This window comes from Tachypleus tridentatus, chromosome 11, assembly GCF_004210375.1.
Source record: "Tachypleus tridentatus isolate NWPU-2018 chromosome 11, ASM421037v1, whole genome shotgun sequence".
Classification (NCBI taxonomy): Eukaryota; Metazoa; Arthropoda; class Merostomata; order Xiphosura; family Limulidae; genus Tachypleus; species Tachypleus tridentatus.
This window is the reverse complement of record NC_134835.1, coordinates 69,000,830-69,024,778: the sequence shown is the minus strand read 5'-3', so window position 1 is coordinate 69,024,778 and position 23,949 is coordinate 69,000,830. Positions and strand designations below refer to the sequence as shown.

The window sequence follows — 23,949 nt, the reverse complement described above, 5'->3', positions numbered from 1 at the left end:
GGAGATAGTATAATCGATATACGAAATACAAAGACATGCCTTAAAAATCTTGTTTCGATCTTAATATCTCTTTTATCGTGAAATAAATAGTCTCCGATAGCGGTATGTACACAGATTCGGAATTAATTAGATAGGAACATTTTTGTTTGTTTGTTATAAAGTAGTGGACTATATGTATTCTATCCACCGCGAGTATCGAAACTCAATTTTTAGTTTTATAAGTACTCATACCATTTATTGATAAAATGTACTTTACTATAAGTTCTTACTTGTAAAGACTATTAAAATATTTATTATTAGATTTGTAAAAACATTCCTTTTTAACATTTTGAGCGTAAAACACGTAATTTATAATGATATTTTTGGTTGGTGAGTTTTGTTTCAAATCTCGAAGACAGCGCTGTTAACGTTACATCAATCAAGACGGAAATGGAACTTTTGTTGGAGGATTATGTTTCTTCGGATGATTTAAAGGTTTATTAATTATTTTAAATATGTCACCCTATTAATAGCAGTGATTATTTTACCCCAATTTGTATTTCGTAAGAAAAAAGATAAATCTGTTGTAAAATCTTTCGCAATAAGCCACCAGAAAACTCATGGGAAAGTTGAACAAATTCAGGACATACATGAGTTATGAGCCGGGGTGAAAGTGCCTAACCCTGTATATTTCATAATGACTTGGAATATTTTGGCTCAAATCTACTAGTATAATGAATATCTTAGCGTGTTTTTTTCTATGCTGTGTTCGCTGGCTAAGTGTAACTAGTTAAGTAGATTTTCAAGATCAGAACAACCATTCCGTTTCATTTATAATTTTTAACTGTAATTTGAAAATATCAAGCTATGGTATTGACAGTAACTTATCCCTTAAATTAAGCGTGTTTCTTTTCTTATGATGACGATAAAGATATTTCTAAGCAGTAGTATGATTATTTACATTTTTAATGCGTTTTCGATGTAAAATCAAATTAAAAATGAAGTTACATTGTGATACATTCTGTTATTTTAACAAAAAATACTTGGCTTTGTAAGAAATCTGTGGTGAAACAGTAATGATTATTGTTTACAAGCTTGGAATCGTGTATGTAAAGAACAGCTAAGTGGAAAAGCAGTGACAAACTTGAAATGCTACAACAATTTATACTATAGTAAGAACATACTAAAATGTTTTGTTATCTTATTCTTCAACTAAAATGTTTCCATGAGCTTCTTTTTATGTCCAGTAATTTTTTCATCTTTTTGCTTATTTAATCTGATTTCATCCATTTAAACTTTGAGAAGAGGCTTGGAATTTTGGCCATTTTTTCTAGAGCATACACAAATTATCTGTACATTATGAGGGAACTTTGTTCAGGTTCTTAAAATTGTTAGGCATTTGATATTCTTTGTACGGGTGTCTGAGTGGTTGGAGGAAAAGGTTAATATTAACCCTTAAACAGCTGGAATGTTGAAGGTAGCAGCATCAATTGATGATGGCCACTATTTAAGGGTTAAGGGTAATGGGTGTAACCTTGGGAAAAGTAGATGAAGGCTTGTTCTTCAGTTAATTTGTTTGAATTGTATTGACATTTTATTCAAGAAGTATATGGATGAAAGGAGCTGTGTGTAATGGTAAGTTGACAAACAAATTATTTATAAACATAATGAAAAAGTATTTTTTTGTATAAAGAGTGTACAACACATTACAACAAAACATTGATTTGTCTTTAAGTATGATGTACAGCAATACATGTCTGAAGAATTTTTTTCATACATGTAGTATGTTATATGAAAACCTTTTTCTTATTCTCATAAATGTGAAATTAAGACTGCACAATAGTAATGGTAACATGTAGACTAAAGATTTTATTCTGGTACATTTTTTATAATATATGGTGGCTTAAGTTTGAATATTTGAATATATGTGTAATGAGATGTGGCTGGTTTGCTCTTTGAATTTACACATTTGTTTTCCAGGTATTTTCCTACTTTATTGATGTCCTTTTTATTTCTTCAGTTTTGTCATTTTTCTCTACTTTAATTTTATCTACAATCAGGTTTGTCATTTTAATTTTTTAAAATATCCTGCCTCTTTCTTCTAACTCTTAAGTTTTAATCACATTGTTCAAATTTTCTGTTTTTTTTTTCTTGGTCTTTCTTTCTCTTCACTTGATCATTTTTTAAATTTTGTATCTTTTCATTCTTTCTCTTCCTTTTTCTTGTCTTTTTTCTTTTAAATTTTTCCCACTCTTCACATTTTTATCTCTCATTTTGACCTGTTTTCAATTGTTCTATCATTTCCTGTAATTTTTATTCTCGGTTTATGCCTGGGTTGTCAGTATTAAAGGTTTTTTTTCCTCCAAAATTGCCTCACTTCTGAAATCAGTGCTATATCATTGAGCATATTCTTTTTTTTTTTTTTTTTGTAAACTTAATGTCAAGTTCAATTGACTTACTGAAAATAACTTCTTTATTTTTTCCTTAACATTTAATACAAGTTACTTTAACTTTGACACAAGTTGTGAGCCTAGTTCCAAAGTGGTTTTGACTCCTTTCATCCAAAGCTCTGTTCTGCCCTCTAAGAAGTGTTAAAAAAATTTGCTACACTTCATCAGATTTGTGCTATTTCAAAATGAGCTGATTGGGTAACTATCCTCCACCAAACATACTGAACCACCTATACTTGTGCAACTAGTTCCTTTTTCTATTCTAGAACAATTCTCACTTTCCCTATTGGAATTCTGGTGTATAGACATGTTTTAACCTACTTTCTATGTGACTATGACACTTTTAGTGTACTTGGTCATTGATTTATGCCATTTCTACTCATTTTAAAAGTAGTTTTGCTTCCTGAATTTCAATTCATTCAAAAATATTTAGGATTTAATATGACATGATGAAATTACTATGGCAATCAATAATGGTTCTGACACGAGTCCCCTAGGTTTTAGGGTTGATGATGTCTGCTGGGGAAATGCAGGCTTTAGTTTGCAGAGAGTTCTAGTCTGATAGTCATTGAATGATTTCTTCCTTTCATATTATGATTTTTTATAAGGAATGTTATAACTACAGAGTGAAATTTCTTTCTATAGTACCTTTTACCTGTTTCTTCACTTCCATGTAATTTCTTGGGTTAGATATTGTCCTTTTTTTTTTTGCAGGAGATTTATGATAAGTTTTTCATTGTGTATTTCTCACTCTTAGCAGGTATACCTATGTTTAGCAAGTTTATGTGAGCTTGTATGGATTGATCTAACTGGTAGTTTGTCTTTCATGTCTTGTCTGAGCAGTATTTGGTTAGTTAGATTTTTATAACACTTCTCTAGTCCAGAGTTTGTACACTGAGTCTCGTGAACCTCCTTTATACCTTAACCATTTGTAACTGTCTTTACTGTATGCTTCAAAAGTTCAGTGCTTACCACAACATCCCACCTAGGGTTGTGATTTCCTTCCTCAGTGGGTCATGCTTGTTCAGAATAGATGGTCTGCTATTGTTCCTTTTGGCCTAAGTATCCAGGAGCAGTTGGATGAATTGTACCTTTCCTTAGATAAAGTAGCTGTATCCACTGATCAGCCCATCTCACTGTGGCTTATTATCATCTCCAAAATGTAACCTTTCTTTGAACTCATCTGAAAAAGGCAGATAGTTCTGATTGGAATTATCACCATCTATTTGCCGAACATCTTTCGAACTATCCTTCCATTTTCATTTATATGGATGGTTCGAAATCAAGTGACTCTGTGGGTTTGCTAAGGTATGTTGTGGTTTGTTGGTTGCACACAGAATCTCCTCTACAGTTTCTGTGTTCAGTGCTGAATTGTACACCATTTCTCTTGCCCTGGTTCATGTAGAAGCTGTGCAGTACACGAATTGTTCTATTTATACCAACTCTCTTAGCTTTTTACTGGCCCTAGTGTTGCTTCATGTTAGTTCTAATCCTGTTCTCCTTGATATTGAAAACCAACTGGCCCATTTTCTCCTATTATCTACTTCTTTCCAATTTTTCTGGATACCAGTCCATGTTGCTATTTGTTGAAATGAGCTCTCTGACATTGCAACTAAGTCTGTCTGCTCTGGTTCTATCACAGCTGTATCTTTTGCCATACGTGAACCATTCAAGACTTGGTTCCATGCCAGTTAGCAGTTGACTTTGGAGTAAGCAATGTGATAACAAGCTTTTCCAGATCAAATCTCTTATTGCTCTTTGGCCGTCTTGCTTCTGTAAGGATCCTAAAGAGGAAGTGGTTTTTGGCTAGGCTATGCATTGGTCACAGTTTTTTAATTCATCAGTATCTTTTATTTGGGACTGATGCACCAATTTGTGATCTGTGTGATACTCAAGTCACAATAGCCCACATTTTACTGCTGTGCCATCATTAGGATCATGAGTGATGGCATCATTTTAGACATGTTTTTACCATGGATTCACCTTTGACAGTGTCATTAGCAATGAAGACACTGTCCACCTCAGTTGTGTTTTTAAATTTTTAACTCTGAGATTTTAATTCAAAAGTGGTCTTTGGTTTGTTTTAACATGATTCCTGTTTATGTATTTTAATAATTTTACTTTTATTTTTACCAGTTTGGTGCAGATAGCCTAGTTGTTTTGCACCAGTAAACACCAATCAACCAACCAATTACCACTTTCTTTAAGCTCTTTAGAACTTTTGAACACGTGAATAAAATTGATTCTTCATTCCAGTAGTTAAAAATACTAGTTTTAACCTCCCCATTGTTAAACTTTCTTAAAATAGTAGTAATAACTTTTTTAATACCTGTTTTAGCATGTTGTTATCCTTATAAAGTTTGTGATGCTTTTGGGGTATGAAGGGATAAATACGTTTTCTATAATGTTCTTTTGTAAATTTTTACTTTTCTGTGTTTTGTTTTCCAAAAATAACATGAAGTCATATCTTACCAATGGAAACTATTAAAATATAAATTTTAAATTAAATGAATCATATCTTAACAATGGAAACAATTAGAATATAAATTCCAAATTAAATGAAGTCATTCAGTTTATAGGTTTATCCAATAAAGTTTTAAAATAATTCAGTTTTACTACATAGATGATTTGATAAACCATTTCACAAGTTTATGACTAAACTAAAAATAGTATTAAAATTTGCATTTTGAACCTTTTTAGTTTACCATGAAAACAGATTACCCTCAGAAAGTGTACAACGTAACTCTTTTGCAGTTTAAATACCTAAATCTGCTATGTTCTTGTATACTTAAAAAAAAAAAAACAGTTCAAACATGCTTCTTCTTTCAGTTTCAGTGTCTTAGAATTATCCTTCAATTTGCTATTACAACATTATTTTTATAAAGAGGACTGAAACAGAATGTAGTAGTTTAAAGTTAGGTTGGTAATACAATTACATAATTGGGGGACACTTGAGATGTTTATTCAGAAGGGACCAAACCACCTTGGTTAATAGCCAAAATGTTCAAGATGAGCTTTGATATTACAAAGTGTAAAGTGATGCACAAAGGTATATAATCATGAGATTAGTGATTAAAGCTAGGAGCTGTGTTTAGTTTTACTGAAAGAGTAAACTAGAATTTAAGGATTTACTTATACAAATTTTGAATTACAGGGTAATATAATAATCTTGAATAAAATTATGGTGAGCCTTATGTATAGCTTTATTGGATTACTATACATACAGATGTTATGCTAGGAAGAGTACAGAAATAGGCCACTAAAATTCATTGTTTAAAAAATTTGAGGATTCTAAAAGGCTTGAAAATATGAATGATACTCCTCTGAAGAGTAGAATAAGTTAAAAATATTGTGAGTATAAACTTGATATCAAGTCTAGCAGATTTAAGCTTTGGAAGCTGAAATGTGGACTTCATCTTTACTTTTTTTTTGTTTATAGTTATAAACCTTCTGTAAGTTTTGCCTGGTAATATGCATGTTCTTTTAGACTGAATAATTTTTAATTTCTTTTGAATAGTTTTAGATATTTAAATGTTTACGTTAAGCTTAGTTTGTTTGTATTTGTAGATATCATAGTAACTTTGGTGGACATTACCTTAAATACTGAATGTATAAGATGCTATTCATAAACCTGTTTTCTGAAGTTAAATCCAAAATACTAATAAATTGTTATAAAGTATTTTCATTAAATGTACAAAAAGTTATATTAAATATGATCTTTTCTTATATTAGGAATTTGAAAAGTTGTATCATAATCAGCTGAAACATGGAAATTTGACATCTAAAACACAGTTTGAATACGCATGGTGTCTTATTCGCAGTCGTTATCCTGCAGACATTAGAAGAGGAGTGGTTCTTTTAGAAGGTTTGTATTTTTTTTCCTATTAAATTGTATATAGTTATAATTATTCAACTTGTTCATTTCATTGGTTTTTAGTTTCTTAGAAGTTAATCTATAGTTTTCAAGAAATTTATAATCTATATTACAAAAAAAATTGATTTTTTGAAAATTTCTGTTTATCAGCAATAAATAGAAAGTGCTATTTCTGAATTTTGTGTAAAACTACTGGGGGCTACACAGTTAAACAATATTTATGACAACTCTGAGCTTTCTTAATGCATCTTCATAAAGACTGAGGAGTTTGTTAAAGATTACAGATATTTTGTATACTACGAATGAGATTGTTTTTATCAAGTATTTCCCATAAAATTTTTCATCTGTTTATTGTAGTTATTTGCACTCAGACTCTGAATTGTTTGAATGCAAGTTGATTTTTATGTTAAATATAGAAATATTCTTTTCAAAACATATTTAACATCCTCTGGCACTATAGCTACTTCTCAAACTCCAGGGGTTTTTTTCTTTGCCCATATAAACATTGAGAATACTTGCTCTAGCCTTGCATCTCATTTGAATGCCTTAGGCAAATTTTAATTTGCAAATTTCTGCAACTTCATTGAACCTTAAATTTAGGTACTGTTAAATACCCCATTCAAATAATGACTTTCCTCAACAAAGCATTTGGTATGGGTTTCTATCAACAGGAGTGTTGTGATTATTAACTGTTTATGTAGTGAATTTGAACATGATTGATATTTTTACTGTTATTTCTTTGTTAATATTTATAAGTTACTGAACAACAACAACAACAACAAAAAACCCATACCAATGGGTATGAATTCCTGAGCTAATGTTTCTACTACAGTGGTAAACCAAACCTTTTTATGAGGTTATGGGGGTCTCTCCTATTACATCAGTCTCTACTTCCCTTGTTGGCAGAAAGGATGGCAAGTGACTACTTGGTTTTTCCTGTTTCTCTTTATTTCTTTTTCATGCTGGGAGATTTGCCACTTAGTTACGAGACATGAAAGTTAAATCTTGTCCTCCATGCTTATTGAATCAGTATATTTTGGCTTATCACTGTCAGGATTTCTTTCACCAGAGTTCCGTGCTTTTGCTTCAAGATTTGTCATTTAATGTACATTACTTTCAACACTGTCTGCTCAACCTGTTATCTTTTAATCTCCAACAGATCCATGGTGAGTGAAGCTTTGTTTATAGGCCATAAGAAAGTTGTTAGTCAAAAACACAGTAGAGAGGTTCAATTTTATCCTGTCTGAGATTTTATTCTTGTTTATTTGTGGTACCCAAGAAGACAGGAGACTGATATCCAGTTTTTAGTCTGTCTCAACTCAACCAGTTTTTAGATCCTCACTTTCCAATGGAAACTCTTCTTAACCAACAGCAAATTGTATCATGACTTTCGATGACCAAGTTCAATGTTACCAGAACTTATTTCCTTATTCCCTTAGCAATATCTTTCTGAAGGTTTCTGAGGTTGATGCATAAAGGTCAGGTGCTATAGTTCTGGGCTTTATCTTTTGGTCTTGCATCAGCACTTTATATCTTCTGCAGAGTTGTTTGAGCTTTATTAGCACAATAACACTCTTAAATTCTCTTTTCAGAAGCCACAATAGTGGGTTTCCTTCTCAGATTGGAAAAAATGTATTTTATCACCATTGCAATATCATTTATTTGGGTGAATTTTTCAATACTCACTTAAGTTGCACTCAACCAACCCTTATCAGGCTTTAGACTGTGGAAAAAATCATCATGGTTTTTACTTCTGTCTCCTCCTATTGCACAGATATTTCTCTCTCCTTAGGGAATGTGGGCATCTCTCAAGGCTCTTATTGTTTTGGAACAAGCACAGATGGGATCCCCTCATTTATCACTGCACAACCAGTAGATTATGCATTCTGATCATGTGAATCATCCTATCTTATTTCTCAAAATAAGTTGTGTCGATTGCAAATGGTCATTGGATGAGAGCAATACTATTTTTAGAGTATCTATTCCACTATTCATCTGAAGTTCCATCTGTTCACAGATGCCTCTCTTCTGGGATTGGAAGCTTAAGTTCAAGGTCAGGAGCTCCAGGGTACCTGGACAGAATCAGTCTACCCTTCATATCAGCATTTTCAAACTTCAGGCAATTGTTCAAAGTTTGTCTATCTTATATGAAAAAAAAATTATCATGATAAATTTTGTTAATTCCATTGTGTTATCTCAGGTTTTATTAAAAAGAGGCACACATTCTTGAGACCTTTGTTTTTGTACTTTGGATGTTCTCTGCTATGGTTCTTCCGATTGTATGAGTCTTTCAGCATGTCATGTTCCAGGAGTGATGAATTTAACTACAGATCACAAATCTCAACCCAACCAGATTCTTCTGACAGAATGGCTGCTTCATCACGAGGTTTTTTCAGTGGATTTATTTTCTGTTCAAATCTCCAGTGATTGCTTCCTCGGCTCATTGGGCTTATCAGCTGCAGTTGTTTTGATCTTCGGCACATCATTCTCAAGTGCGGGCAGTTGATGCATTCAGTCATAACTGGACAGGTTTACATCTGTGTGACTTTCTCCCAATTCAGTCCTGGGTTTAGAGTATGGTTTGTTCTACTCTCTGTTAAGTTCTCTTGGTTGCACCTTATTGACCAGCTCAGGCATGGTTTCTGCTTCTTCAGTAGCTGCAGGAATTTCAAGTTACCAGATTGGGATTTTACAGTTGTTGTGCATGCATTCTTATATTTCTTTTGACCCCTCAGATCCATGTTCTTTGTTTCACCTTTCTCTTAAATTGTATTTTTTGTTTTTGGCATGTGCAGAGGACTCTCTGCTATTTTAAATTTGTCCTGCTTTATCCTGATATGTATTTTCATCCTAAGACCCAAAGGAAAAGATCCTTCTCACTAATCCATTTGTTATGCCCTCTCAATATGTTATGTGGCTAGTACTGACTTATTTTGAGGTATTAAGAAGCTATTGCTCGTTCATTGGGATCTTTCTATTCCCCATGATTTATCATGTATTACCCTTATAAGATGTCTTTGAAAGTTGATTCACGTGGCCTATAAGGGATTATCATTACAAAAGAGGAATCTTTTGCATGTCACACCTCACCAGGTTTGTTATATCTGTATGTCATTAGCCATCCAGTTGAATTTCCCTCAGGATAACATTGTGCAGGCTGGATTGTGGACCACCCCTAATACTTTCCAATCTCGTTACTTACGTGATCTTACAGTTTTCTCTTCTAAGGGTTTTTGACTACCCCCTGTAGCTATTTGATCAAATTCATTAGACTTTAATCACAGGTATTGTTCTCAATCATTTACTCTTTTTATTTCTGGCGTCCTTTTATATTTCACTGGATCCCACTCTTTGATAAGTGTTGCACAGACAGGTATACTTTCTCTCTTCATTTCCATTCTAGCAACTCCTATCATTATAATTATAAATGTTTGCAAAACGCTCTGTTGAAATTAGATGTTCCATAAGACCATCTAGATGCCCACCAGGTGGTTTACATTATTATAAACTGCCAATCATAGACAATCACGAGTAAAGCTAAAGGGGATCTTGTCTATCCCTGCTGATTCTCAGGTTGAATAAATCTGAATTGGTCTGCTTTTAAAAATGTAGGGAACTATTGCCCAATTTCCAGACCATTATTCCTCAGGACCTCAATGTATTTTAACTGCACAGACTCTTCTAGTAAATCTTACACACATTTCCCTGTGGTTGGGTTGGCAGACAGAGGCTTTTCCTCCATAGTGTTCAAGTGTGTTCCTCTACTCTTCGAGAAAAGGGGGTGAAGTTGAGGGCCCTCCTATTAAGGTCTCAAGATGTTTTACTCAAATGTTGGTTGGAGTGGCACCAGCTTCCATGGAAGCCTACTCGTAATTTGGTTTCAAATTTGATACAAAGCTTTGATCAATGTCAGTTTCATATATTGTTCATGGAAAGTGGTCCATTATTTCTTCATAATTCTGAATGCAAAGTGGTCCCATCCTAGGTCTTTGGATGACTACAGTTTCCAGGGGCATGTGGAATATTCCTTTTCCACTTGGTTGGGTAGTGAGGTTGAATATTTATAATTCCAGACCAAATGAGTTCTGCTTCTTTGGTTGTGTATAAGATGCATTGTCCCATAATTCCAAGCCTTGGGGGTTGCTTTTTGGACTTCTTCAGGTGGAGGAAAAATTTGTCCACTGAGGTGTTTACTTTCTCATTGTGATTTTGGTGGTGTAAAGTGCATCACTCTATGGCTAAAAACTGGGATCCAATCAAATGTATATACATAACATTGTAGTCCAATAGCTCTAACCAATGACTCTTTAATTCCAACCCCAAGTTGTGAAATCTCAGCTATTTAGTTGGGGCTGGCCTGTACTGATGAGTTTTTATATTCTGTTCCACCTCTGATACAGGAACTAAGTTCCAGGAGAAGAGCTCACCTGTTCTAGATGTAGTGCAGTTCCCCCACTTTTGTACTGTTCTAAATCTTGGTATACTCCTGTTCTATACAGGCACTTTTTTGTGTGGATTGTTCCTGCACTGTGTTCTCAATGTGGAATTCTAGCTATGATGTCAGTGGATGGTATGTTTTGGAAGTTTACATTTTTCTAAACTAAAAATGTATTTCCATTAATGCTTACCTTTGCTGACACTCCCCCCCCCCCACACTAAAAGCTGATGTATGTCTCAAAAAGAAGATTACATTATCTGAATGAGGTGCTTATATATAGAACCTAGATAGAGGACAAATTGTAGTTAGAATTTGCCTAAGGCATTTGAGTGGGGTATAAAAGGCTGAAGCAAGCATTCTCAATGCTTAGATGAACAAAGAGTGGAAACCCTGGAGATTGAGAAATAACTATAGTGTCAGTAGGGGTAAGTATATTGGAAATATATTTCCAATTTAGGAAAATGTTAATTTTCAATGTTATAGTTTTCAAATTTCATTTACATCATTTCTAGAACCTTCTAATGAATAGCTTAAGTTTTAAAGTAAATGTTCATACTTTATTTTCTGTATTCTCTAACATATTACTAACTCTTTTGTCATCAAAATATAGTGCAATGAAATGCTTTGAAAAGGAAAAAATGTTCATACATTTTAATTTTCATCAGATAATCTTGAAACATCTTTTTGTTATATTTTTACTAGCATGTTTTTATCTTTCATTTTTTATTTTTCATTGTAACACATACCCATGAGCATTTCCAGCTAATATTAATGTATCACAGGCTGTTGGTAGAATGGTACATTTGTTAACTCTCTGGAACCAAGGAGAAAGTGATTTATATTTTTAAAAATTATTAATAATTTCAGACATACAATCTAAAATATAAATAACACATGATTAAATATAATATAATAATAAAACTTAAATTCAATGCAACCATCAAACTAATGTATTTCTAGGTGTGAAACAAAGTGGCAAGGAGAAAAGCAGGAATGATGGTTTGACTAGTTCTCTCTGGAATTTTGTGGTAATTTTAAGATAATTATTAGAAGAGCATATTTTATAAAGTACTCTTTCCATTGGTTATAAACTTCTAGCTCAAAAAAGTTGACTGAAAAATTGTAATATTGTTTAGAAAGTGGGCATAGCATCTTTCAAGATTTCAGAAAAATGTATTTTCTTCGAATGTACCCTAAGGAAGTTGAAAGAAGTATTTATAAACAAAGCATTTACCCTAAATTCTTTATGTATGCAATGTTCTGTGTATGTCAAGTTGTTTTCAAGTTAAGTCCAAAAGTTAAACATTTATGAAGTTTTATGGCAAACTGAAGTTTAAGAATATTTCTTTAAGGTTTGTTTTGAAATAAAAGATTTAAAACTTAGGTAATGTAAAACATTCAACTATAATATAAGTTGTAATGCTAGTTTTATTGGTTACATTAATTGTAAAATTGCTTAATTACATTTTGAATGTAACAAAGTAAAATCTCATGAAATGCAAAGTACAGGATGCATGTAATCTTAGGGTTATCAGAATTTTCAGTTATATATTAAGATCATTTTTTGTTAAGAGAATGGCTTGACAATGGCTCCAATAAAATTGCTTCAGTTAGCAATCAGGAGACAAATTTAACACAGTGAATATCAATGTGCACACATTATTTAAATGTCAGCTCTATATCTTTTAAAGTCTTAAATGACAAGAAATTGAAGTTTGATAGTTTTTTTAGTGATCTAAGGTAACACAGTCTCAAAAAAATAAGTATTTCTTGTCCTTCATCTTCTGAATATTTCATTAATGTCAGATGGAGTACTGAGTTATGGTTTGTTTAGAATCAAACCAAACTGAGTTTTTTGGTATGAATAGCTTAAGCTTTAGAGATTTTTCCAACAGTAATTATTGGCATCAACTAAGTGGTGGTCATATTGCTTTACTTTCAGATTTTTTATAATAATTTATTTGTGGCCCATTACTCAATTAATACCTGTTGTGAACAGTTATAAAACCAAAAACTTCAATGAAATGGCAATTTTCACCTGTATGTACTAAGAGGTACTTCGATCAGCTGTGTCCATGTTTTTCCTGAGTTTATTTATTGGACATGGCCTCATTGGACATTGACACGCTATGGGAAAACGCATAAATATCACTATATTGTAGTACAACCATGTTGTGACCCTCATTTCCTGTCCTGCATTCAAAAGGACAGTGCTCTTTGCATGCAGTAAAATGCTTAACAAGGTTAACAAAAATAAATACAAATATTTTGATAAGAGTGCATTTTATATTGTTCTCTGACATCTATTTCATTCAAATTTAAAAAAAACTCAAATTTTAGCACTTTTAAATAGATATTTCACTTTTTAGGACTAAAACAGGTCTAAATTTTAAATAGAAATGGCATGCTGAAACATTTACAAGTCATAACACTTTCAGCAGAACATATAATTCATAATAAACTATACATTGCTTTTCTCAGATAGAAACTAATTAATATTTATCTTGTTATAGATCTTTTTGCACATGGAGATGAGAAAGCCAAACGTGACTACTTGTTTTATCTAGGAGTAGGAAATACAAAGTTGAAGGTAAAGTAAAGAAATATATTTGATTTGTTATTACTGAGATGTGCATTTAAAGATTCTTCTACAATGCCAAAAATGTAAGGAGAACATTGTCAAAAAATCTTTTAGATCTGTATAAGTTTTTTTTTGTTTTTCCTGACTGAAATGCTTATAATACAAATCATTTTTTTTCTGTAGTCCTGAAGCAAAAGATCAGACTTTAGCTCTGACAAAACCTATTGAATAATAAAAAAACACACCAAAAAACCAGCCCTTATTGTACATATTGTTATAAAGCTCTTTTTTTAAATCTGTTGAATTTACTGTCTTTGCAACATGATCTGAAGGCCAAAAGGCCCCAGTTTACGTAGGAGTGTTAAGTTACTTATTTACATCATGAAATTAATAATCTATTCTTATATAAACATTTAAAATTTAGGTACTTTTTTATTAATAGGTTCTGATACTGCTTCACATTTCCATATAATCTTTCATTTTTTTTAAGTGGAAATAATTTTATGGCAAAATATTACTATTAGGTATTGATTTTCAAGTGATTGTGGTAGAAAATCGTTGACACAATATGTTCTTGTTACTGGGTTGGCTTGTGCGCTCATTTTATGTTCTTGATAAATAGTGTGTAATCTACTGGTGAGTAATTAATACCATCTTATATATTTCAGAATGACTGATGTGGGTATTAACATTTTTATTGATAAGCAGAGAATGTTTCGACCTTTCTAGGTCATCTTCAGTTGGAATTATTTTTTTCAACTGTTAACAACAACTGTTCTACAATTGATCCAAAAAATATTTATTTTTAGATATGATACATGGAAGAAATAAAGATTTTGGAGATAATAAAATCTTGTAAATATTCTCTTAGGAATATAACACTGCTCTAAGATAAGTGAAAAACTTCCTTGCAGTGGAGCCAGCAAATCGACAGGCTCAAGAATTAGAAGCATATATCAAGAGTCGTATGAGGAAAGGTAAGGTTATCATTTTAATATACATTTTTTGTAATATTCTTTAAGTCTAATTAGATATTTAGGTCAGGAGTGGTTTAGTGTTTAAAATGCCCATGATGTGTGAATTCAAAGTATGTCCTGCAGTGGCTGAATTCTGTGTTTTCATTGGTCTTATGCTGTCTTCATGTCCTTTTATTACTGTTCTAAGTTATCTTCTCATTTCTCCAATGTAGGTTTTGTTACATGAACACAGGATTTCATAATTACATTTTTGTGTTTCTGTTTAGTTTTGACCAGGAAAATTGTTATTGTTTTGTAAGGTTTTCAGAAGGCATCTGTATTGAGTTTCTTAGCTATACATTAGAGTCTTCCACTTACGTTTTTCATGTAGGGGAGGTAAATAGTGTAATATTGTTCTCCTTGCCTTTTGTTTTATATTATTATCATTAAGGAATTGGTGAAGCAGATAAAGGTACAGCATTTTATTTAAAATGCTTGATGGTGTTTTGGCATTCTGTTGGGATGGATATTTCAGCTCTGTTGTTCAGGTATTAAATTATACTACATATTCCTGAGTTTGGATGATAGGACTGGAAGTGTAGGTATCTGTTAGTGTGGGTAGGTTTTCTGTAGACAGTGGAAACGTATGTAGTCGTAGTAATTCTTTTGTCTGTTGATGAGTATATCAAGAAATGGTTGGCTGTTTGTTTCTCTATTTCCATGGTGAAGTGATTTTTTTTTATGGAATTAAGATGTTTGAGAAAGGCTGATAAGTTTTCATGACTGTTGGCCAGATAACAAAATTCTCTTTAACATAACATGTATAAAAACTTGGTTTTACATCTGCAGATGAGAGACCTGTTTCTTTAAAGCCATCCAAATAAACTTCTGCTAAAATCAGAGTGAGCAGATTATGACAGATATAAAACTGAATGATTTTTATTTGGTAAAGAAAATTCATCTGTATTTCTTTTAAATATTTATACATACACTAATTATCATAAAATTTGTTGCACACAATTTCAACAATGTATTAGTAACAATTATTCTTAATGGTTATTAACATGCTCTGAAGAATGATGTACTGAAGTTAAAAGCTATCTATATGTTTATAACCTATATCTTAACAGCATTACATAAAGTCTACAAATAATGATGTGTAGCAATAAATACCAGCACAAGAATCACTTTTACAACCTTTTTTTTTTATATCTGGTAGGAAGGGTAACTAGACGGAGTTTTCTGTTTCATGTTGGGATTGTTCTTTTGCACACTGTAGCACCCAGTGGCACAGTAGTATGTCTGTGAACTTACAATGCTATGAACTGCATTTTTATATCTGTGGTGGGCAGAGCACAGATAGCCCATTGTGTACCTTTGTGCTTAACTTTTAAACAAATAAGCTCACTACAGTTACACTTGTTTAAATTGTTTCAACAGGAAAAAAAACCTTGCAAAAGTTATTTTTGCCTCGAATGAACAAAGGTTATACTGAAATACTCATTTTATGCAATATATTTTCTATCTTGGTAGCAAAATGTTACACTAAAAGATTTTCTGTTAATGAAATTTTTTAAATTCTGATACATGGAGGATGGAAGTGACAGTTATATTAACAGAAGAATACCATATATTTTTAGTGGTCATACTGTACCAGTAATATATCCATTTATTCTCAGTGTCTTAAATTTAATTGAAAATTGTTAATAATAGTTTAAAATAGTTGTGTATATCTGTCATTTTTTGTTACATCACATTAGATAATTATAATTAATAATATGGAGTCTTTTGATTTAAACTTAGTTCATTAAGATACAGTTTGTATTCTATATATTCTACATTATTTGTTTTTGCTTTACCCTTCTGGTAGCTAAAAATTGTTATATTTGAAACATATCTTTAAATATGAATAATTATCACATGTAACATCTCTGTTTTGTAGAAGGTTTAATGGGAATGGCCATTGTTGGAGGAGCAGCCATTGCTCTTGGTGGATTAGTGGGTCTTGGAGTAGCTCTATCCAAAAAGTGATGCTGATGATGCTGTTTCATAGGTCAGTTTAGAATACTATCCATAAACGAAGTAGTAAATAATTAACTAGTTTTTGGAGCACAACATTAAATTTTTATAGAAAGATAATTTTCATTTAACCCTCTCCCTTCAGTATTGGTAGATTACCCAACCTTGTGATCCCAAAGTGACAGAGTGTCTTTATAATAGTTTCACAAAATTTGTTAAGCTTTTGTTAAAAATTTCAAATATATTGTACACAAAACATCAGGTTTTTTACTTAAACATTTTTACTGAAAATTTTTGCATGAATATAAGAAATACAATGTTTTTTAATGATTGCTAATTGAACTGCATACTAGTTGTTTATGTTAAAACTCATAGCAATATACACCTGTTTATTATTAATTTTATTGACCTTTGATGTCAAACTAATACTTCAGTAACACAATTCTAATATCACTCAGGAAAGGTCAAGCTGATGTTACAGTATTTATGTGACATGCAAGCTGTTAACAAGCATACCTTGTGAAAATTTTTATAATTACTTAAATACCTTACCGAACCTGACCTAATAATTTTCTGATATTTACATCGTATTTTATAATAATAAATAAAGAGTATAGAAGAAAAACAAGAAATATAACACTTGCATGTAGCTTTTTTCTTTTTTTTTTGTTACAAGTTGTCAATAAAACTTAAGCTTGCTTTTTACTCTAATGACACTAGTATAATAAATAGTTTTTATTTATTCAAAAAGTGCATTTATAAACACAGAATAATAACATGTATGAGGCAAACCGTGCCCTGTAAGCATCATCATTTTTGTGGCCTTCTAATTTTAGCATAAGAGCTGTTAAGTCTCACCTTAAGTTTGTCAGTCTGAAAACTGCGAGATACAGTTTCAAACTAGAGATGAAGTGAGTAATAATCTGAACATAAAACAACATAATATAATATGTCATTTGATAGACTAATACCTTGGTTTCCTATTGGTTATAAATAATATAGTATAAAATGTCAGAAAAATGCAGATAATTTCTGGAAGAGAATGTGACAGGCGGGTATGGTAAGTAGGTCTAATTTTCCGATTTATGACTTGTAAACAAATAAGATTGAGGGATGTAAAGATTATTTTGCTTTAGTAACTAGACAATATAAGTATGTTAAATTCTATATTTCTTAGATAAGTGGTAAATAAATTATAGAAGTGGGGAGGACCGAGAGAACAAATATCACAATTTTCATACTAGAGAAGATTGTTTTAAAAATATTTCTCTCTGAAATAAGAACTTAAAATTTATAGAATATTAATGTATAATTTATTAGCTATGTTTTGATGTCAAGTTTATTTGTATAGAATCATTATAAAGTAGCTTAATTATATTGTAAAAACTCTGTAAAAGGTTGGAACATGCACTTTGACCCACTTGTAATGGAGGGTTAATAGACAAATTTCATTAATTTTTTATGCATGTGTGCTTAACATTAAGATGGCTGTCTGTCTGTAAAAAGTACTTTTAAGGTCCAGATATAAATCTTCTGATACTAACAAAATATTTGCTAAGACTTTTTAGTCTAAACATTTATTTTACATAACTCTCATTATCTCGTTTTTAAATGTGGAAATAATTGATACCTTGAGCTCAGTATAATATTATAGAAATGATCATAAGTATTGTTCACCATGTTCATTTGTTTTCCTACCATTAATAAACAACAAATGTGATAGTTGCCTTGACAAAATGCAGTTGTGACACACCAACCAGTATACATATTTCAGAAAAAGTTTAGCCAGTGATTCTTTTGATAGATATTAGTCAATGTCATGAAAACACTGTTCTTAAAGTTTAGTCACATGTTGTAACATGTGCAAGTGTATTTTACTTTGGTTATACTGTAAAAATAACAATAATACAATCTTGATCATGTTAATGTTAATACTGAAAATGTATTATATTTTAAACATTCACTTTGAGGCTTGTGTATAAATTCTTAGGTCACTTCCATGCATCTTTAAGTCATGAATCTGTTTTCGAGAAAAGGGTGTTTTACCCTCTTAAAAATGTTGAGACAGTGACTCAAAAATAGAACACTTTGACACAGTAGTTAATATACATGCTTGAATTGTCTTGACTATATACTAATTTTATTGGAACTGTACTAGAGAATTTTTCCTTCTATATTTGTTGTGCCAAACATGCTCGCTCTTTCAGCTGTGGGGGCGTTATAATGTGACTGTCAATCCCACTATTCGTTGATAAAAGAGTAGCCCAAGAGTTGGCGGTGGGTGGTGATGACTAGCTGCCTTCCCTCTAGTCTTACACTGCTAAATTAGGGACGGCTAGCACAGATAGTCCTCAAGTAGCTTTGTGTGAAATTCAAAAACAAACAAACAAACCTTCTATATTTTAAATGAATGAAATATTTAGTGATTCATTAGAAATTTTTTCGTAAGAGGGTAATTGATTTCAGTAAACAGAACTCCTTTTCTACTTTAATAAAAATTGTTTGTCCAGTATATGTAGAAGTGAGCAAAGTATAATTTGTACAGTATGTTTTTATATGTGAAAAATAAATATAAGCCACTCAGAGCTTTGTGTAGATTAGTCACTGAGTAACAACATTATTACTCAGGTTTTAATTTTTAGTCTTAATACAAATTAGTAATTTTGCTGTTACTTGGTACTTTTTTTTCAGTAAGATCAGTCTGTTTTTAAAACTTGTCTTTCAGTTAATCCTAATCCCTTAGTTACTGATTAGTCTATATGAATATTGTATTATCCACATCATCGTGTATCTAACCTTAACTTTTGATTTTACTTAAACAAGCTAGTATTTGATGAGGATTATTTGTGCCAATGTATGATGTGTATGTACAAATGTATTCATTATTTATTTGGAAACCTGTCCAGTTTGTATACAAATTTATGTGTTTATACTACTTGCATTATGTTAATTAATTACATGTGCCTCTTTAAACATGAAAATATTCCTTATGATAATATTATAATTTTTTTTCATTTGTCAAATATTTCAGTATTACATAACCATGTAAAATTAGCTATTCAACTTATCTTTTGGTATGGTTTATGTCTGAAGTGATCCATAATATGACTAAAGTTGTACTGAATAAAGTAATATGTGTACTTCAGCTGTGAAGTTTCTCTAGCACTTAAGTGTAGAAAACAGTGAACATTAAAAATAAAGCTTTAAGTTGGGTTGTGGTACTTGTTGAAAAGTAAAATTAGCAGAAATTATTAAAGAAAATTACTTAACTTAGAGTAAAAACTTGAAACAGTCATAGGGTTTGTTAGAATTATTTCATTTGAAATTCCAGTTGTGCAATGTATTGTTTCAGACAGTATCTAAATAGTTAGCTATTAGCATATGTTTTTGCTTTTTGTTATGTCACATATTTAAAATAATTGTATTATTTTTGTATTTCTAATTTCAGGTTTGTATTTGTAATGACAAGTTGTTGGTTACCTGCAAGACACTGATTCATTGCATTCCTGAATGAAACAAAATTTTCAAATCAGAAGTGTTTATTTTCTATTTTTCTAGTGTTGTAATTCTTTTTATGTATCCTTTATTATTTGCATTATTGATAAAAGAGTCAACGAAAGTAATTGTATCAGATCATATATTATAACAGAATAATGCCATAAGTATTGTATTTTCACACTTTTCGTAGTACATTTTTATCCAAAGTTAAAAAGAAACATGATTAGAAGTAATAAAGTGTAACCAACACCTTTAGGGATATTTATGCTTATTTATACTTGTAATGAATTATGAAAGTGATATTTAACAATAAAATTGAAAACACACAATATTTGTCATTGAAATATAAGTTGTAATAAAATATTTTACCTGGTGTTACAGCTCAATCATATGAATGTGCCATGCAAAAGCAGGCTACAGGAACGATTTTGTTTGAACAAGTAGTAAAGCAGAAGGAATCTGAATCTGTTTTGTTAATAAAATGAAATGTTGTAGCCATAAAAATAAATGAAATAAATACTTTTTAAACACAGTCTTTGTAGATAAATCTTGTAGTTGATTAAGGGGATTGACTTTCACTTTTAAAACAGGAGAGGCTACATTAACAAGACCACGTGATAGCGGTAATAAAGGTATCCGCTGCTATATCCCATGTGTATTTGCCACTCAAGAAGCTATGGGAAATGGCTAAATATTTCGCAGAATCTGTACTAGTATATGGATCCAAATGGACGGGGCTTTCCATCTTTAAGGAGAACTGGCATATGATACTTAAGAAATCGTTCCGAGTTCCAGCCATTGATGTCACTATTATTAGAACAACAAAACTGGTTACGAGTATCAAAATCACTAAAGATAAGAAAAAATCAAAGGAAGAAGAGAGTAAGATTGCCACAATCAGCCTTAGTGCAAGGGTTGTAGATACTGAAAATAGTGAAAGGAATGTTTACTTTATTACAGCAAGCTACATCAGGCTATCTGCTGTGTTCACTGAGAAGAATCGAACCTCTAAATATAGAGTTATGAATCCGAAGGTTTGCCCGCGTCCCATCAGGCTTGGAACAGCATCTCCTTAGGGTTTCAGAGAAACTATATCGAAAACAGGGCTAGGGAAAAAAGGGGTAAAACGCTGCTGTCGGCCAGTACAAGACAATTTAAAATAATCTTAACCAGCACTGTGTTAAAATAATTCTGAATATGTAAATCAGTGAGTTACGTGACAAAAACAGCTTACGTAAAATGGCCGTGGAACAATATGCACCAGAATTACATTTTGACATTTTCTTTTGAATCAATTACATATTATGACGCCATCAAAAATTGATGCACAAACAATCAATACGCGTTACTGTTCAGATTAGGGATTTCGAATTTCCAAGATAGGCATATCTCTTTTAGTGAAAGTAAATATTTCAATCTGCATGATTAAAATATTCCTATCGTAACCAAATAAAACACATTTATATATTCATTATAATATCTACGAATTCCATGCACTATTGATAATTTTATCTGTTTTTGGATATTTCAAATAGATTAAGTCAAAATATTTTGTGTACTGTGCTACAATGTACGATACACAGAACCATGTTATTATAACTACCAAGTAAAACTATGTTTTTCTTTCTAGTCATAGTTGGGTTTTTGCTAATTTTATCTCTTACATGAAAATATCATTTCTTCCTAAACAACAGAATTGAAATTTATTTGAGTAAGAATAACAAATACACTTCTCCAATAATATTTTCCAGATCTGTTACCGCAGTTAACTTCATGCTCATCAGTGTTTAACATGAGCTCAAACTCATTTTTTTCGTGGTCTTGCTGCAGATTGTAGTGATTTTCAGAGAACACAACTCCCTCTCAAGTAAATAGGTGCAAAATTCTAGTGAGTGCAGGACGATATGTTCCATATAATTCTCACCACTGAACTATGTCATGGAGGTGACATAGCTTTACTAAACTCGATGTTTTATAAATATCTAAAAATCATTATTTTTATATACAATATATAGTTGTATGTATATTTATGGTAAAGTCACTAAGGTTATATGCTACAAATTTTTAACTGTTGATCAGAGGGAAGGCAGCCAGTCAACATGATCCTTCCACCCACAGTTCATGCTAAGAGATTGACTGTAATTCCTATAATGCACACATACTAAAAGAGAAGAATATTTCTGTAGTGTGGCATAGTTCTGAATCTGGCTTATCGGATTTGGAATCCAGAATTTTACTATATGGTCAACTTGAACCGATGGGGGTTTATAGATTGTCGTGTGGGTTCTGGATCTTCTTGTATATTGATAGAGGAATCGCACTTCACCTCAGCTAATGCTCCTCCTGGTTTTAGAATGCACAGTTCAATACCCGTTTGATGTTCGTTTCTTGACAGTGCCATTTGACGCAGGAATCTGCTCTAGCCTGGACTGGTTCATAATTACCTTCAGTGGCTTGGATGTGAGGTCTACTCTTATCTACTTCGGGGTGTATCCATTAGTTTCCTGGCTGATTACACCTCTGTAACTGTAACATTATAAGAATTCCTTGAACTTGAAAGTTCTTTGACTTAAGGATGTGATAACTCAGTTAGATATCTGAACACATACTCTATCTCCATCTTGTAATCATACACAAAGAAAACAACTTACTGGGCATCTCTTTGCTTCAGTTTCTTGTGACTGTTTCACTGCATAGGAAGCCGTGGTCATCCTGGAGCAGCAATTAGCTTCAAAGTTAGCAAGGGATTCCATTTTGGTAATGCTTGGGGTGAAAAAATATAATAACTGAAGTAATTATTCATATCTGGCAAAACAATAACAGCTCAGAATTCTTAGTTCAAGTCTGGTGTTTTAGTAAATGTAAACAAGGTATTGGTTGAATGACAGATTTTATATCCTCAGACGTAACGTGCACTCATGTCCCTCCTCACATACAGAACATGTGCAAGAGAAATTATAAGACTTTCCAATTCCATAACTTTTCAGATCTCCATTTAATCAGCTATCTATAACATTCTGGCCTACTGCTTTTCACGCTGTTCTTTTAATTGTCCACTTCCTTGGGTTATCATCTAGTTGTCATATATGAAGGTCCAGTTGATTAGATCCGGTATATCTCACGTGGTATATTATACAGTTTCTTCATCACTCACCAGATATTTGAAGCGACTTCTTCGAAAGATCAAATAACATTTGAATAAAAATATTAACTTCTTGAAGCAAGAAAACAACATCCCTTTTGTTCAGCTGTTTTTCAACTACTTGACTGTCCTAGTTTCATCAGATTGAGTAATAGTTGTCTCATGTAAGCCATACATTGTGCTCAACCTGATTGCTCGGAAAACAAGGAATGTCACTTTCTTTCATTCATCAGATGGTCAAACTAATGGTTATTCCAACTGTAAAGATTGGTCAATCAATCCCATACATACCAGTTGGAAGGTTGATGTTGAAGTCTTGACTACTAGTTCCTTGCAGATAGAGCCAGATGGGAATTCACCACTATATTGTTACTGTCATATGTATTGCAATTACTTCAGATGGTGTCTTAGTCCTACCTTGACTTGTCATTTTCCTCCCCATGTTCCTGGCCTGCCAATTGCACAAAGGGTTTAAAGGTGATTCATGGGTATAGCTTCTTAGTTTGCTCCACTTGATTTTGTTTCTCTTACATCTACTGTACCTCGCATGTTAGAGTAATGGTGGTAAAACTTTTTATGGTGGCTCCGTTTCTAAACACACATTTGTCGTGCAACCAAAGCAGCTACACAGCTTCCCAATAGAAGCTATTTGTGTATACACTATACATATAATTTTCACAAGTTCATTGTTGTTGCTTAATGGTACCTATATTTTTTACAATTAAAAGTTTTGTATTCCTATATTTGTAATTTCAGACATAACGTACATTCTCCAATAGCTATAGTTGCATGACTCCTATCGTTTTTCCGTACCCTTTACGCTTCCTTGTTGCTAGCACACATCACAACCACATTTAGCCACCATGTTGGAACATCCATTCATTCACTGTTCTCGTTTTATTTTTATATTACCTTCCGAAGTTGTTGTCTAGAAAATTTATGTGCATTGATCTAAACCAGTCTTTATACTCTTGTGGAAACATGGGAGGGCTTCTCTTTATGGTGGATCAGC

General features: G+C 32.1%; 1 protein-coding gene across 1 annotated transcript; it reads left to right on the top strand.

The window, feature by feature from the left end:
- Positions 1 to 321: 321 nt before the first annotated feature.
- On the top strand, positions 322 to 20,327 carry Fis1 (Mitochondrial fission 1 protein). Its single transcript, XM_076467762.1, is given in 6 exon segments — positions 322 to 474; positions 6,162 to 6,294; positions 13,255 to 13,331; positions 14,194 to 14,299; positions 16,221 to 16,331; positions 20,177 to 20,327. Coding segments are annotated over 5 exon segments (450 nt in total). The 5' UTR covers positions 322 to 429; the 3' UTR covers positions 16,310 to 16,331; positions 20,177 to 20,327.
- The last annotated feature ends 3,622 nt before the right edge of the window (positions 20,328 to 23,949 follow it).